General features: G+C 47.1%; 1 protein-coding gene across 2 annotated transcripts in view; it reads left to right on the top strand.

The window, feature by feature from the left end:
* NSMAF (neutral sphingomyelinase activation associated factor) overlaps nucleotides 1–16,987 on the top strand; it is a 2,198,666-nt gene that overhangs the window by 1,734,480 nt on the left and 447,199 nt on the right. For both annotated transcript variants that reach the window (XM_069621092.1, XM_069621093.1), the window contains 2 exons: nucleotides 1,924–1,991; nucleotides 2,256–2,379. In XM_069621092.1, coding sequence (XP_069477193.1) covers nucleotides 1,924–1,991; nucleotides 2,256–2,379 — 192 coding nt within the window. The remainder of the gene's footprint in view (nucleotides 1–1,923; nucleotides 1,992–2,255; nucleotides 2,380–16,987) is intronic.

The following is a 16,987-nucleotide window of genomic DNA, read 5'->3' as shown; positions in this document are numbered from 1 at the left end:
ACCCCCCAGCCAATCAGAGGCGCTGAATTTTCAACAAAGAATAAAATCCTTATTGTGCATTTCACCGACCATTCAGGGACCCTTGAACAGTTTGCATCTAATAGAAACATTTTGTTATCCCGGAGGAGAGTGGTGTTCTACAATTAAAAGCTAATTAGACAATTTTGCTTACCCGATTTTTGGCGAGTCAGGATGGGATTTGTAATTATTGAATTAAAGGCGTATTCATTGCTTTGGGAATGTCAACACGTGTCGTTAGAGTCTCAAACAAGCACAGCCTTGCACTGTTGGCAACCAACCAATTCTGAATTCCCTTTTGAAGCTCATTGCCAAGTTTGCAATTTAAGTGAAGGTGTATGTTTCTATGAGGCAATTGTTTAAGGTTGCTCTGATGTGGTTTGAGGGACGTGTTTGTTTAGAAGATGGATATAGCTGTAGGAGCAGACTGGTGACATTCTAGCCAACACAAGCGAAGAGAGTAAAGGATTTTGGAAAGTGATACGTGGAAAGTAATACTGATCTCTGAGGGACAACTCAGCCGACATCCTGTAAAGTGCTTAGAAGCATGTGGGACAGAAACGTTTCTGAAACTCTTCTTTCTTGTGTTGAATGCAGCAAAAGCAGCACCTCCACTCTGCCCTCTTGTTTCATTTTCATACTTTCTACTCTCTTAACACCTGGTCAGTGTTCAGCAGTCAGACTGAGGAAGAGCTTTCCATCTGTGCCTGTCTTTGTCTGGGTGGCGTCAAACAGAGAATCTTGCTGAAATCTCTCGCCCTCACGCACAAATGCTTGGCCAACAAGGCCCCCCCGTACCTCTGCAGTCGGCTATCCCGCCATGCGCCTACCCGACCTCAAAGAACCGCCCAGACCTATTGCTTATCGATCCCTAGGTTCAAACTTCACAAAGCGGGGGGCACAAGCTTCCCTGTCCTTGGCTCCAAGCTATGGAATGCCCTCCCCATCACCATTAGATCTGAAGAGTCTTTTAACAAATTCAAGTCCAAAACAAAATCATGGCTTTTCAATCAGCGTTGAAACACGCTCTGCACACCACTGCCCCACTAGCATCGGCCCACTTATCGCCTGCTGTACACTTGTCTCTATGCCTCATGTAAAATATTTGCTCTGTAAATTATGTATATTGATATACTGGTTGATTATTATGTATGAATAGTCGCCCGTGCTTAAAATTCTGTATCTTTATGCTCTGTATGCAACTCCGCACAAGTTGCACCCTAATGCCTGCGGGCCGGATGGTGCGCGTTACAAATAAAACAAATACAAAAAAAAAAATCTGCTGTTACCACTCGCCCTTCTCCCACCATGAATACAGCAGGAGGCGGCAGCCAGGGTTCCATGTGGAGTGTGAAGGGTTCTGCATGCTTAGGCACCTACCGTTTGATGCCACATGCCTGGTACCTATGCAAAACCCCTTTACCATTCAGAAGAGCAGATCGTTAAGTAAGATAAAAGAAGTGGTCAGGGGTTACACTGTAACCAAGCATGTGATGCAGCACCTGGCATACATCGGGCAGTACTTGGGCCTGCGCGAATATGGATACAGCTGCCATTTAAGATTGTAACTTTAATGAGAATAAAAACGGACCTACTGGCCATGTCAGTGCTTCTTTAAAAGTGTCATGGGAGCATTCAAAAAGATCAAAATATTCCAATGGTGGTACATTTTGACCAACCTATTTCCTGTGATTCAGCATTTTTCTGATCATGATATAGTTCTGATAATACAAAGTGGTTAGTATGCTAAAAAGAAATCACACCTGTTTGACCTGAAAATACTGAGGAAAATGGAATTCTCCTTTGTAGTGTGTCCAAATGTGTGTTGTCCTATGCTCTGTTTAAACAAATTTGAATAAATGTCATCAAACATTGTATATTTATATATTATTATTTTCTTTTTAGGCCTTATCCTCCTGTTTAATCTTACCAGAGGATTCAACTGCAATATGTTCTTCATGGGACAATAACGTGTGCGTATCAGGTTTATAGATTAGCTTTACTTTAACAGTTGTGATTTCATATTGAAAATACTGTGTAAAATGAGCACTAGATTGTCAAGAAAGCCCTGGGCTTCTTCTGTCGTCTTTTAAATTGGACTTCTAAAAGTGATACATTAACTACGCAGTTGCAAATGCTTATATGTTTCTGTATTTATTGATATTATGAGCTCCTGCGGCCAGTGACAATAACCTAACCCCCTTTTTATATTGTTTTAATTTTATTTTTTATCTCAGATATTTTTATTCTATAGCATTTGGAAGGCGACATGACACGTTAATGGGACATGATGATGCAGTAAGCAAGATCTGTTGGCACGAAGATAGGTTATATACAGCATCTTGGGATTCCACAGTGAAGGTGTGTATTTCATTCTTTGCCTGTTTACGTTACATCGGTTTTTATTGTGTTTAAATAAAAAGAAATTAGGTTATTAATGTTATCTAGGGATTACTATCCTTACATACTCCTCCATGTAGTCTACAGTCCAGCTCTATGATACAACTTTGCTCCTGAAATGCTTCATCTTGCCACATCACCAATATGTGTGAAGAGATGGAGACGAAATTCAGGAATTAGGTCAACACCATTATCTCTTCTTTGTGGGGAGTTGTTAAAGGAATAGCCACAAAACTTGATGAAACGACACAATAGGGAGATTCTCGGGTAACCGTTTCCATATGGAGGAGTAAATAAAATCAAGTGGAAAGGGGCATACTTTAAATACACCTGATGTCGAATGGACAAAGCTTCTGGGTTGTCGCGCTGTGGAAAATGTCTGTACACTGAAAGTCTTAAGGTATTTAAAGCCCCCACCGTGCTGCTTTATTTGGCCTTGGCAAATAATGCAGAAGTTGAGCTTTCCTAAGGGAATCTGTATCCATGACACACTCCTACCAAGGCAACAGAGGGCAGTTTGTATCCCTCTTATCCTAGTGCTCTCTATAAACCCCTGCCGGGGTGAGACTGTGCAGTTTTTTCCCCACTTCCTCCTAGGGATCTTCTTGGGCAGGATCTTCTCCCCTGCACCACAGACATTTTCAGGCAGTAGTAATTACATCTTACACCCCCTACCACAGAGGGCTTAAGAAATACTCTTGAGTCGCAGAGATGATTCAGTGGCCATCCTTCTCTCTTTCTCATCTACAAAGTACTAATTGTCCCTATCCCAGGCATCCCTTCTCCCCAGGTTAGTATTTACTGCAGGTTCCATGCTGCTGTATAAGTCCTTACTTCCAATAGAGGTGAAGACCTAAATGTAGAACACCTTCTCTGTCTAAATTTCACTACTCTCCCCCTGCCAACTCCACCAACCTTCACTCCTAGTTGCTGCATCGTCCTTCTCCTCCTCTGCCCCACTTATGCCTCGCCCTCCTTCTAAGCCTCTCCTCCACCCTTTGTTGTTACTATTTTGTCCCTGATGCTACTACTCCCTCATCCATACAACTAATACTACTACTAAGCTACCCCACCTGCTACTAAAACGGACTCCTTCCACCCACGAATGCCTCACCTTTGATAGCTGTCTCCCAGCGCAGTTGCTCTTCAGAAACTTTTCCGTTGCCAGAGGGTGAAGCTCAGCTATGCGTCGGCTGTGCATGACACCTCTATGTGCCTCGCACTGGACATGGACTCTCGGCTAGAATATATTGAGGCTCATCGCCCCCTCCTTTTTTCCATGCACACTGTTATTTTGAATATTGTGCTTCTCGTTCATATACAACGACATTCCGAGCCTGGGTCTCCGGTGTGTGAACACCTTCTGAATCCTAACCATGTTCTCCTTTGGACTCTGGTCCATCATTGTGGAGGCCACTGAGCATAACCCTGAAGGGGAGATGCTTGAGGGTCTTGAGGCTTTGACTAAGGATGGTAAGAAAGTGTCCAGCCAGATTCTTCAGTCTGGTCTGGATATGGAGACTACGTGGAGAGAACTATGGCCACCAGAATGGTATTGCAGAGGTTTCTTGGCTCAGGACGTCAGGTTTTGCTCCAGACGTTCAGGAAAAACATCTAGACATGCCCTTTGATGGTATAACCTACTTGGCACTAAGGCTGAATAGTCCTTGCAAAAATGTCAGGCCTCTGGGATTAGCAGTCCAGCAGCAGCGTCCAGCAAGCCCTTGAGGCAGGGGATTTTGCCCCTTCGCCTTCTATAGTGAAAGGGGAACTGGTCAAGTCTCCTTGGGCAAACAAGGACAGTGTTGTCCCTACAGGGGTAGGGACAGGGGTGTATATGTAGGAGGTGACAGTCCCTGACGCAGAGCCCATCTGAAGTGGACGTCCTACACTAGAGCCTTGTGGGAGGCAGAATATTCCAAGTGTGGCAAGGATTAGATGATTACCACTTCCGATGCCTGGGTTTTACAGGTCATTCACCATGGGTACTGCTTCACTTTTGCTCTTCGCCCTCCAGGTCACCAATCCTTGCCTCCGGATCCCTCCTGCTGGTGTAGATCAGTCAGCTTCTGGCGAAAGGTATAATAGAAAGGGTACCCTGATCAGAGCAAGGCAGGGTTGGTAATCAAACTATTTTCTGGTGTCAAAAATGGATAGCAGTCTGAGACCCTGGATCTGCGGCTTCTGAACTCATACTTGCCCAATGACAACTAAAGATGGTCACTCTGGTCCGGAGGCCTCAGGCCCTGGATCTAAAAGATGGACTGGTCTCCCTGTATCGCCAGGATGCTTACTTCCATGTGGCCATCCACAGGAAGCACAGGAAGTACCTACCATTCAAGGTGGGAAAGGTCAATACCTTTTCAAGGTTTTGCTGTTAATACTTTCTTCAGCGACCAGGGCTTCACCAAGCTGCTTGACTCAGAAGGGAAAGCATTCATGTTTCTCGATGACTGGCTTGTCCAAGCCTGCTCATCAGACCTGACACCGGCACACCTCTGTATCAGACGTACAGTCTATTGCACAGCTTGGAAGTCCCTAAGGTTCGCTGTCCTAGTCCCTCAGAATTATCGGAACAGACTTGGACACTCGGCTGGGCCGGGGTTTCCCACCCAAAGCCAGAGTGGTGAACATCTGCAAGATGGTCAAAGTCATCCAACCACAGGAAAAGGTTCCTGCCTCTGCTTTTCTGTGCTTACTAAGTCTTATGGCCTCCTGCATCCTGGTAGTCCCAGAGTCTCGGTTATGCATGAGGTTGCTACAGTGGCTTCTGAGTTCACAATGGTCTCAGTTTCAGGGGCGGATGTCGGACCTTCTTCAGTTCTCAGCAAGAGTGTCTGTAGAACTCCAGTGGTAGTCCCTGAAAGACAACCTTCTGAGAGGGAGATTGTTTTGGCAACCTTGGCCCCAAATGATGGTCACAGATACCTGCCCAAAAGGCTGGAGTGCTCACCTCCAAAACCTTACAGTGAGTGACCTGTGGTCCCCATCATAGAGCCGGGAGCACATCAATTTGCTGGAGTCGCTTTCAACCCCTAGGGGAGAGACAACCCAGTGTTGGTCCTGACAGACAGCACTGTAGCCATGCATTACCCCAACAAGCGGGGTGGTGTGGCCTTGTTGCCTCTGTGCAGAAAAGCAATGCTGTTGTAGTGCTGGGCTCTGGATAACAGCGTATTTCTGACTGCAGCCTATCTGGTCGGAAGGGAAACATGCAGGCGCATTAACTGAGCAGGCAGTCTTTGGCCTCTGATGAGTTGGCGCTCTGCCAGGAAGTTCTGAAGGTGATTTTTCTCCTGTTGGGGTGCTCCTCCAGTGGACCTGTTTACTTCTAGTGTGACCAGGAAGGGCAGTTGGTTCTGCTCCAGGGATTTCACTTGGTAGGGAACTCAAGGGGAGGGGGTCCTTGACAGTCGAGTGGGACTTTGACCTGCTTTGTGTTCCTACCGATCTGCTCATTCTGCTGCTTCCAAGGAGGCTACATCTGTTCGGGATCACGATGATCTTGATTGCTCCAGATTGTGCCCAGAGAATGTATTTGCCGGACATAGCCATCTGACCTCCCTGGCACCCATCGCATTAAACTGAGCTCCTTTTCCACTTGGAGGAGTAGGTCCTGCATCCAAACCTCAGCAACATGAAACTTCATGCCTGGCTACTGAAGGGTTAATTTATAAAGAATGGGATTTGTTGGAGAAGGTTGTGGACATGATCCTCACGGCTAGAAGGCCCACCACAAAATCTATCTATGCCTCCAGGTGACATAGGTTTTCAACTGTGTGCCGGGAGAGGGATCTGGACCCTTTTTCTTTCTCCACATCTTCTGTTATGGATTTTCTGCTTTCTCTGGCCTGGTGGGGGGGGGGGTTCATATTGGCACTGTGAAGGCAAATCTTGCAGCTATTTCCATTTTCAAGAGAACTCTAGAACAGGGTTAATTCTAATGGAATTCTTCCTCCCTCGGATTCCCAGCGCCAGCTGCTCTTCATAAACTTTTTCCGTCGCCAGGGGTTGCCCAGCGCCGGACATGACGTTGAGGCTTGTGACCTCAGTCCCTTTTTTCTGCACACTCTGCTCACTATTGGAACACCATTCTAAGCTTAGTTGTTAGCAAATTTGTTTTTAAGTCTCTCGTTCATTGTGATGCTGAATCTGGTGAGGTCTTCAGGGTTCAAACACTGCATGAATTGTGGGCATCGGATATCTGTATCGGACCTGCACCGTATATGCCTTTACTGTCTTGGTGAGTGCCGCTTGATGTCCCCCAATGCACTTTGAGAACTTCCACAAGGAGAAGGGTGATGAGCCGACCCGTTCGAGGTCACCAGGTGCTGTGGGCGCAGATCGCGGCACAGAGGAAAAGTCCCCTGTCCCGAAAGGACAAAAAGAAGCAGCACCGTAAGAGGTGGAGATGGCTCACTGGTTCTTTGCGGCATCACTCTTCTTCAGCTTCAAATAAGAGGAGCCACCACTCCAAGTAGGGCCGTGAGGAAGAGGCCCCAAAGGCGCCTTTTCCTACCCAATCCGCTACTCCAGAGGAATGGGATGCTTTCCGAAAGAACTGTAATTTCCAGTTCAAAGTCCTCCGTTTAGGCCTCTCCTAAGAAGAGAAGGCATTCATCGACGACTGACTCACCCGGCTTAACATCTGCTCACTTGTACCGAACATGCAGCCTATTGCACAGCTTGGGTTTCTGCCTGAACTTCAAGAAGTCTCAGTTTCACTGTCTGAGTCCCTCCGATTTATCAGTGCAGTCTTTGACACTCGCCTGGGTCAGGTTTTCCACCTGAGGACAAAGTTGCAAACATCTTAAAGATGTTCCAGATTTACCGGCCTATGGAAACTGTTCCAGCCTCTGCTTTTCTGCGCATGCTGGATCTTGTGGCACTGTGCATCTTGCCCCGGCAGGGCATGATATTGCTGCAGTGGCTCCTGAGCCTGGAGTGGTCTCCGTTTCAGGGATGAACTTCAGACTGCAATGAATCAGAGGTGATCATCTCAAAGATCTTGCCTGAGACCCTTTTCATGTGGCCAGGGGGAAAGGCAGCCACTACCTGATCCTGACCCTGGGGGTGGTGTTCTGCAGGAGGATGACATGGGAGGGGACTCGGGTCAGGAGAAATGGGAGAACCCTCTAAACAACTTCCTTAATGATCCCACAATGAAGATTCCCCAGGCTATTAGCGCTGGGAGTCTTGATGCTATTAAAGACACAGAGGCAAGCATTATGCTTTAACTCTTTAATGCCACTCCTCGTAGCAGCTTCTTCTAAACTTAACTTTTATCTGTTTAACCATTTTTTATTTTTGTTTTTTTAAACCGTAAAACCTTTAAACCAAAACTTCCAGCACCTGGGACTACCAATCCCCTTAAGTCCTAAGTGTCTCTGTAGTTTTGAACCTTGTCCAACAACCAATCCTAGAATAGCACAGCCTTTGCCTCATATCCTGCCTGTACTTCCTCCTCTTTCTTTGATGAACTTGCAGTAATAGTACAACTAAACAAAGTCCACCAAAGACATCCTCAGCATGGAACTTCCTCCAACTTGGGTCCTTCATCCGACCATCGGCCAAATAGTCTGTCCAGACACCACCTGCTATCTGCCACCCTTCGGCTGGCTTACTTTTGGTCTCGTCACCTAGGACCCAAACAAAGCACACACTTAGGGTGGGAATACGCAGCTCCTAAAAATGTAATCACATCACAGCAAAAAATAGCAACATACATGTCACAGAAATATATCAACAGCATGTCATGCGACTATCCCAACCTGCGTATAAAGGTGGGGTAATGCTCGCCTCCGTGTCTTTAATAAAATCAAGACTCCCGGCGCTAATAGCCTGGGTAATCTTCATTCTATGTCGAGACCGTAGGCGAGCATTATGCTTGTTCAAAGCTTTCTAATACTACATTAGCTACAGTAGAGACATGTCTTAAAATAAAGGGTCTTAAATGTAGCTTCTGAAAACCAATCTGCTGACTTCAATATATCTTGCAAAGAAGTGCATGCTGCAAATGCTTTGGATGCCATCGCTCCCCTGACTGAGTGGGCCCCAAAGATGCTCAAGTCTATGCCTGCCTATTTATATGACCTCTCTAACCCACCTGGCTATGGTGGCTGAAGCTACCGCATGAAAAGGCCTCCTGTGCGCTATCAGCAGCTGCTACACTCCCACTGGCTTAAATCTTTCGTCACTCTCTCATAATCATTGATGCAACATGCTTGGGCTCGTCAGTGAAATAAGTATATGAAATGACTGTAGACACACTCTTTGTCCTCTGAACAATCTGAAATGTTACTCCCTCTGGATAAAATACGTTCTTGTTAATCTCTAAAGCGTTCAAATCAGAGACTCTCCTACATGACACTAAGCACAAAAGCATAGCTAACTTGCCAGACAACCGCTGTACTGATAACTGGTCATTCCCTGGCCACTGTTTAAAGAGGTGAAAAACCACTTTAACATCCCACAGCACAGAATACCTGGAAGCTGGCGTCTTGTGCATTTTCACTCCCTGCAATAATCTTACTACTGCCGGATGTTCTCCGACAGGTCAGCCTTCACATCTCTTGTGACCTGCAGAAATTGATGACTGATACACTCCTAGCGTGCGAAATGCTCGCCCACTCTCGGACTGCTCCGCCAAGAACTTTATGACATGCACTATAGATGCCGAAACGGGATGAACACGCTGCTGGGCACACCATTCCTCCCTTTTGGCACATGCAGCGTCATAGCTCCTAAGGGTGGAAGGCTCTCATGAGTCCCTGATTCAATTTGCCGCTGCTCTCGAAAGACCCGGCAAGTCCCATCGTTGCCTGAAATCCTGCAAGCCAGAAGCTGAAAGGTCCCTGCCTGTGCCAGGGGATGTACCTGCCCTCTCGGATCGCATACAAATTCTGCTTCCCAGTCTTGGGAAATCCAAAGAAAATTGCATCGGAAACCACACCTGAGACTTTCAGAAAGGCGCCACCACCACTATCTCTGCTCGTTCACGGCGGACTTTCGCTAGCACCCTCGCAAGCATGATGAACGGGGGAAAGGCATAGTGTAGCGCTCCTGCCCAGTTGTGGAGAAACACATCTGTCCCTATCACTTCTGGGTCCACTCTCCAGCTGTAATATCTGGGAACCTGCGGCTTCAACCTAGAGGCGAAGAAGTCTATCTCAACTGGGCCCCACACACTCTGTAATTGTGAGAAAACTGGCTTGCTCAACCTCCAATCGCTGGAATCCTCCAGGTAACTGGAGTTCCAGTCTGCTACCACATTCTGCTTCCCTGGTAGATTCTCTGCTGCCATCACTAGTTTCTTCTGCAGACAATAGTGCCAGAAGTCTTTCGCTATCTCTGCTATCATTCTTGACCTTGGTCCCCTTAGCTTGTTTATGTATCACACCGCTGAGATGTGTTCCACCCTCAGCAGAATGCAGCATTCACTCTCTTTGGCGAAATCCTTCACTGCGAAAGACCCCGCCAAAAATCTAGGCAGTTTGTGTAGTCCTAGCTCCTCTTCTGACCACTTTCCTCCAGTTTGCAGCAGACCGCATCTGGCGTCCCACCCGGACCTGCTTGCATCCGATTCTATCACTAACTCTGGCATGTCCCCAAAGATGGCCCTGCCATTCCAGGCTTCCATGTTCTGCAGTCACCATTTCAACTCTACTCTTCCTTCTTCGTCCAACGGCACCATCTGATGATACCTCACACCTCCTTGCAGATGCCTGATCTTCAACCCTTGGAGCACTCTGTAGTGCATGGGCCCTGGAAGAATTGCATGAATGGAGGCTGCCAGAAGCCCTACTATTCTCGCTAGACTCTGAAGCGAAATATGCAACTTCCCAATCGCTATCCTCAGTTTCTTCTTTATTCCCTTCGTCTTCTGCTGGGTTAACTCTAATGTGGCCTTCCTGGTGCCTACCACAAATCCCAGGAACTCCATCTGCTCTTTCGGGATGGTCTCGACTTCTCTCGATCAGAAAACCGAGGGACGACAACCGTGCACTCACCCAGAGCACCTGCTCTGCCAAGGATGACTTGTTCTGTGCTAGCACTAAGATATCATCTAGGTAAATAATAATCCGGATCCCTCTGTCTCTGATGGCCTCTGCTACCGGCCTCATCACTTTCGTGAAAGCCCAGGTGGCCGATGTTAGACTGAAAGGCAGGCACGCGAAGCGCCAGCTTGGTCCTTTCCAGAATAATTGGCAAAAATGTCTGTGTTTTCCGAGCTACAGGAATGGTCAGGTAGGCATCTTTTAAATCTAACCTTGCTAACCAGTCTCTCTTGCGAAGTATGTTCCCGAGGAGGTGAATCCCCTCCATCTTGAAGTATCTGTATACAAGCCAGCGGTTCAACTCTTTTAGGTTGATAACCGGCCTCGACTTCCCTTTCCTGTGCACCAGAAACATATTGGTGTAAAATCCAGGGCTCCCAGTGGGACACATCTCTATCGCTCCCTTTTCAGCCTGCCAGCGCTAGTAATTCTCTCTCTCGGGGAGCATCTCCTCCTCCCCTGTCATCCTGATACGTGACGGGATGTGTCTGCTGAGGAGAGCCTACAAACTCGAGCTTTAAACCTGCTACGGTCTGTAAAACCCAAGCATTGTTTGATATTGCACACCACTTCTCTAAATGCAATACAGTTCACCCCCGAACTCTGGGGTAGCTCTCGGTCTGCGCACTTACCGCCGGGCGCACTTTGTTGTCAGAAGCCCCCTTTGCCCTCTCCCACAGCAGAAACGTCTTCCTCTGGAGGGGAAAAAGGCATCCTGCTGCCTTCTCTCCCAGTATTGTGCCCTGGGGCCATGAGGCCGTCTTACATTGAAACTGCCGGCCGACCGGCCTCTATGGCGACCGGTTACAGTGAAAACCCATCTGGGAATATCTTGCGGATGGAGGTCTGGGCTTTCTCCAGCGCTGTGTAGGTCCCTATAAACCGGGACATCTCCTTTGTGAAAGCTTCACCGAACAACATGCCTTGGGCTGCCTCCCCTGCTTCATAATTAGCGGGGTCTCCTAACTTACTGTCGATCTTGAGTAATAGACTGCAGCGCCTCTGTGCGGACAGGGCACACTGGCATTACCTAGAAAGCATACTGCTCTCTGCGCCCAGCTGGCTTGCATAGCCGCGTCTACTGGCTCCCCTGTGTCATTAGTCCTTTACGGCAAGTACATTTTTTTTTTTTTTTGTTGCGAGGGGTCCCACCATTTCTAGCACCTTGGTCTGGCAGGCCTTCCAGGCTCGATTTACTCCTCTCCTTACATCCTTTGTGGCCTTAGTCGCGAAGGTGACCATCTTGGCGCCCAGCTCCGGTGTGTCCATGACCTTACTAGGGAGTTGCGTCCTGGGGCATTCCGCTCTCATTCTGAAACGCACCTCTCTCCCCAGAGGTTTATGAATGCGCTGCGCCATATACTTCGCCACTCTCGGGGATGGCAGCCACTCTGTCAATTTTGGGTGCCTAATACCATCTGGGTCGAACATGTCCTCCATGTCGTCCCCTTCCTCTGTACCCTGGGGTCCCTTTCAGCTATTGTCCACCTTATCCTCTTCTATGAGGACTTCCTCAACCACCTCCTCTTCTTCGGAGGAGGGGGATTTATCGCCTTCTTCAGCTGCCCCTGTGTTTAAGGTCCCATGGGGTAAGAGGTTCTGCACACTGATCTCCTTAAGAAGGCATTTTTCAGCTTGCCAAAGGGGTTGTCCACCTCCTGGGGCATCTTTTAGACCCCTGTTCTCTGCCCCGGGGGGGCAGAAGAGGGGGGTGCTCTTCCGGGTCTTATCCAACCCTTTATGCGCCATTGCCTGTTTCTTGTACAGGCCCTGTGATGTGCCCTCACCTGGGCTGAGCCCTCTCATCCTCTTCTTAGGGGCTGTTGAAGTGATGAGGGATTCTAGAGCTGCTAAGCGCTCTTGTATGGCCTGTACTCCTTGAGAAACAGCTATTGCTAGAGAGTCTGCTAGGACCCTCTTAAAACTGAGTGACAGATACCGGTCTCCCTCCAGCTTCTCCTCGCTATAGTCAGGAGTGGTGCTCTTTTCCTCCATGCCTAGACTTTGAGGAGAGGTCAAACCCCTTTCTCTTTTTTTTTCTTCTTTTTATTAAGCTCTATTTTTATTAAGCTCTATGCCTTGCAGAGGTAATGTAGGAGAGAGGCTCCAGTAGGCATCTTTCCCCGTGGACTGTAGCTGATCGCCGGCACCCTTATAATGCTTTTTCTTTCCTTCCGTGCACGGAAAATTTGCGTGCATGCGCGATAACTATCTTACCCCTCGTGATCGGGATAAACTCTAGGTCCTTTCCTCTAAGCTGCTATGTAGTCGGAAAGGACCTACGCGGAGAACTGCAACGTTCCGAGGAGAGCACTGGTTGCACAGAGCGAGTGAGATGACTCGCGGTCCCGGTGCTCTCCCTGGATCCCTCTAATCTAAGGCAAACTAAACAGAAAAGGCGGCGGCTGCCGCTTCCTGAAGCGCAGTTCCACGCCGACACGTCTAAAACATAGAGCAAAAAAAGTGGTGACTTCTCTGCATGAGAAGCAGCAAAGAAAGAGAGGAAGTACAGGCAGGATATGAGGCAACAGTTGTGCTGGTCCAGGATTGGTTGTTGGACAAGGTTCAAAACTACAGAGACACTGAGGACTTATGGGGATTGGTAGTCCCGGGTGCTTGACGTTTGGTTTAAAAGGTTTTACTGTTAAAAAAAAAAGTGTTAAACAGATAAAAGTTAAGTTTTGAAGAAGCTATTATGAGGAGTGGCATTAAAGAGTTTCAGCATATGCTTGACTCCGGTCTTGACATAGAATCTTAATGGCCTATTGTAAAATTGAAAACTTTGATGTTAAAAAGAATAAGAACATTAGGGACTTCAAGTCACATAATGCTCTTAATACTGACACGAAGAAGAGGGGCTGAGAGTTGCAGAACTGTATTGTGCACTCTAGTGGTTATAATGACCCACATTTGATCAGGACTTTTAGATAATTTAAGCACCTTCACATGCAGGCCATGAAGAAGAAGCAGTGGAAGCATCAGAAGTAGAACAAAGAGGATGCCGGAACCGCCACTATTTCGTCAGAGGGACGCAGTGCAAAGAGAGTAGAAGGAGTCAGGACTCATGAATGCAGAGAACGTGCAGTGGTAAGCGGTGCTGAGACTAGCTGTCCCATAGGAGAGAGAAGCTCTCTGAATTCTACATCCTACTCAGGTGGGTGGCGTTCAGAGTATGTGAGGAGTAAAGAAGGGTCCCTTTCCATGAGTCGCAAGGAAAGGGAATGCTACCAGAGCTGTCCGTCACCCAAACAGTCCCAATGAAAGAGAAGTTATTGCAGCAGCGTGTTCAATGGAAGCGCAAGGAAACACTGGTAAGGTGGCCTTCGCTAGGTAACCCTGGGACACTCCGTAATAGACCACTGGCTCAAATCAACCCTTTTGAACAATTAACTGTTGAACTAAAGCAATTTTGGCATAACTCTAATGTTGAGAGAGACCGAGTGACACAATATTGTAACCACCATTGCCAAAGTAAATAGGGGACAATATTGGAACAAAGTGAAAGTAATCTACAAAAAGGGAGATTACCTGAAAGGGAAGATAACTAGCATTGCCTAAGCCAAAGAAAGGCAATTACATATAAAAGGGGATACATCTTTTCTAATGAGGGATACCTGAAAAAGAAACATTACCAGTACCTAATTGGTGTTGTAGAAGGAGCCCATAGAAGGAGCCCATAAGGGGGTAGAGGAATGTAACCTGCATTGCATATCGCAAACAAATCAGTGGGAAAACCAATGTCAATGTGTATTGTAACCTTGTGGAAGAAGTTGTGAACCTCATTGGTTGTTGTTGAAAGTCGAAGACTTTTCCAAGAAGCCGTTTTTTAAAATTAACTTTCCACAATGAGGATCTAAGTGTGGAAAGTTTGAAGCAAACCTCACCACAAAGTATTTGTAGTAGTGGTAGGAGCTTTATCCTGGCAGGCGAGTATACTATTAAAGGGACTATTAGTGGTTAGTCTTGGCAGGGTAGTGGACAGGAAGCCGTTAACTGAAGTACTGCAGTGTGGTAGAGGGTTGTGGTGGAAGGAAAGTAGCAAGTCCACTAATGTGTTATGATGAACTGTGGTAAAACCATCCTGACAAAACTTTGTTTATGAAGAAGAAATGTGAAAGCGCTTATTCTTCAACGAAGAGAAATTACCTTGAATACTGACTGGAAGTGTGAAGACAGTCTTTTTGGTTTATCAAGCAAGAGTTTATAAAAAGTTACCATTTTGAAGATTAATAAATCCTGTTTAGCAATAAGACTATCCATGTGTCAAGTGAAAGACTACTGTAATGAGAAGACGTTTGTGTTGTATTTGGAGCAGAACTTTGATATTGAAAAGAACGTTCTTGAGTTGAACTTTGTTTTGAAACGTCCTCAATTAATCCTGGGGAAAGGGATCCAACCCTGGTTACTAGGATACATGTTTGCAAGGACTATGTTTGACTATAACTGTTATTTAATTGTGTTTAAACAGCCTTATGATACCGGTATGATTGCGTTGCATGTAGAAGTGTGACGGATAGATACCATTTGATATTAGAGTGTTTTCTTTTAGTCTCAGTTAGACATGTAGGGAAATCCTTGTTGGGTTAGGGAAAGCAAGTCAGTTATCTCACCCTTATTATTTAATAAAATGGCTACTTGTGAGAAAACTCTAGCTACTTGTCTGTATCGCCTTTCTGACCCCTTACAAGGCCGTCTTCTGGTCTCGGAGAGAGTGTTCGGAGACCTACAATGGTTGTCTGTGAAGGACAATTTCCCGAAAGGGTCGCTTTTTCGTCTAGTCACAGATATGTGCCTGAAAGGCTGGGGCCCTCACCTACAAGACCTCATGCTGAGTGGACTGTGGTCCCCATTGGAGTCCTGGGAGCACATCATTCTGCTGGAGCTGAGGGCGATCAGACAGGCCCTGGTTGCCTTCCTCCCCTCTCTGAAGGGCAAGACAGTACTTGTCCTGACGGACAATACGGTTGCCATGCATTATCTCAACAATAAGGGTGGTGGTGGTTCCTTGCATCTGTGCAGAAAAAACAATGCGATTGTGGTTCTGGGCTCAGGAGGAGAGCATGTCTTTAACGGCGGCTCATCTGGCTGGCAAGAAGAACTTGCTAGCAGATGCACTGAGAAGACCATCTTCAACCTCCCACAAGTGGAAGCTGTGCCAGGAGGTTCTAGCGATTATCTCCCACTGGGGCACTGCTGAGGTAAACAGGAAGTCCAGGGTTTCTGCTCCAGGGAATTTCCTCATCACGGAGCTCTGGGGATGCCTTGATGGTCGAGTGGGACTTTGACCTACTTTATGCTTTCCCGCTGATCCTTGTCTTTTCTCAGGTTCTCAGGAGTCTGCGTCTGTTCGGGTCCATGGTTCTATTGATCGCTCTGGACTGGGCCCAGAGAATGTGGTACCTGGAGTTGCTGAAAATGGCCATTTGCCCTCCCTGGTGTCTTCCCCAAAGGACAGACCGCCTCTCCCACTCAGAGGGGAGAGTTCTGCAACCAAACCTCTGCAGCCTAATTCCTCATGCCTGGATGCTGAAAGGCTTAGGTATGGGGAGTGGGATTAGTTGGAGGACATTCTGGACATACTCCTTTCTGCTAGAAGATCCACCACCAAGTCCATTTATTCCTGAAGGTGACAGACATTTTCGGCTTGGTGCCAGAGAGGGTTCTGGACCCGTTTTCTTGCTCCACTTCCTCTTTGTTTGAATTTCTTCTGTCTTTGGTCCACACTGGCCTACACATTGGTACAGTGAAGGGGCATCTTGTGGTAATTCCGGTCTTCAAGAGGACAACGGAGCACAGGTCCTTTTTCACAATCCCCACAATCATTCAATTCTTGAGGGCTAATTTCTAATATGTTTCCCCCAAACCAGTTTGTTTTTACAGCATGGGATTTAAGTTTAGTGTTGACATGTTTAATGGGTGCTCCGTTTGAGCCCCTTCTTTCTTGTTATTTAAGACTGATCACCCTTAAGGTGATTTTTGTTGGTTGCCATAATTTCCCCTAGATGAGTGAGTGAGCTCCAAGTTCTGTCTGTAAGTCCCCCCTACTTTTTTCCCCAGGGGAAGGCGATATTGAGAGTTAGACCCCCACTCCCTTCTGATGGTGGTCTCTGATTTCCATCTCTCTCAAAAGATCCATCTACCTGTCTTCTTTCCTTTGCCTCATCCTTCCAATATAGACGAGCGCTTCCTTCGGCTGAATCCGGTGCGGGCCTCTCTCTACGTCTCTCGGACAAGGCAGAACAGGTCTGATGACCAAGTTTTCATTGATTGCGCTGGTGCCTGAGCTGGCAGGGCTGTTGCCAAACAGGCGCAGTGTTGATGGGCCTTTCTCTGTAACTCAGAATGCTCTGATCTGGCCGTAAAGGGGGTCCCTAAATGTCTCGGGGCTCTCCATCAGAGGGTTGGCCGACACCATGGCTCTTTAATGAGGAGTGCCTGTTCTGGATATTTGCCAAGCAGCTATGTGTGCTTCCTTCCACACTTTTGCTAAGCATTACTGCTTGGATTCTCTA

The sequence above is a fragment of the Ambystoma mexicanum genome, chromosome 5q (assembly GCF_040938575.1).
Source record: "Ambystoma mexicanum isolate Mex_15411 chromosome 5q, UKY_AmexF1_1, whole genome shotgun sequence".
Taxonomy (NCBI): Eukaryota; Metazoa; Chordata; class Amphibia; order Caudata; family Ambystomatidae; genus Ambystoma; species Ambystoma mexicanum.
The sequence above is the reverse complement of the archived record's forward strand: the minus strand, read 5'-3'. Positions and strand labels throughout refer to the sequence as shown.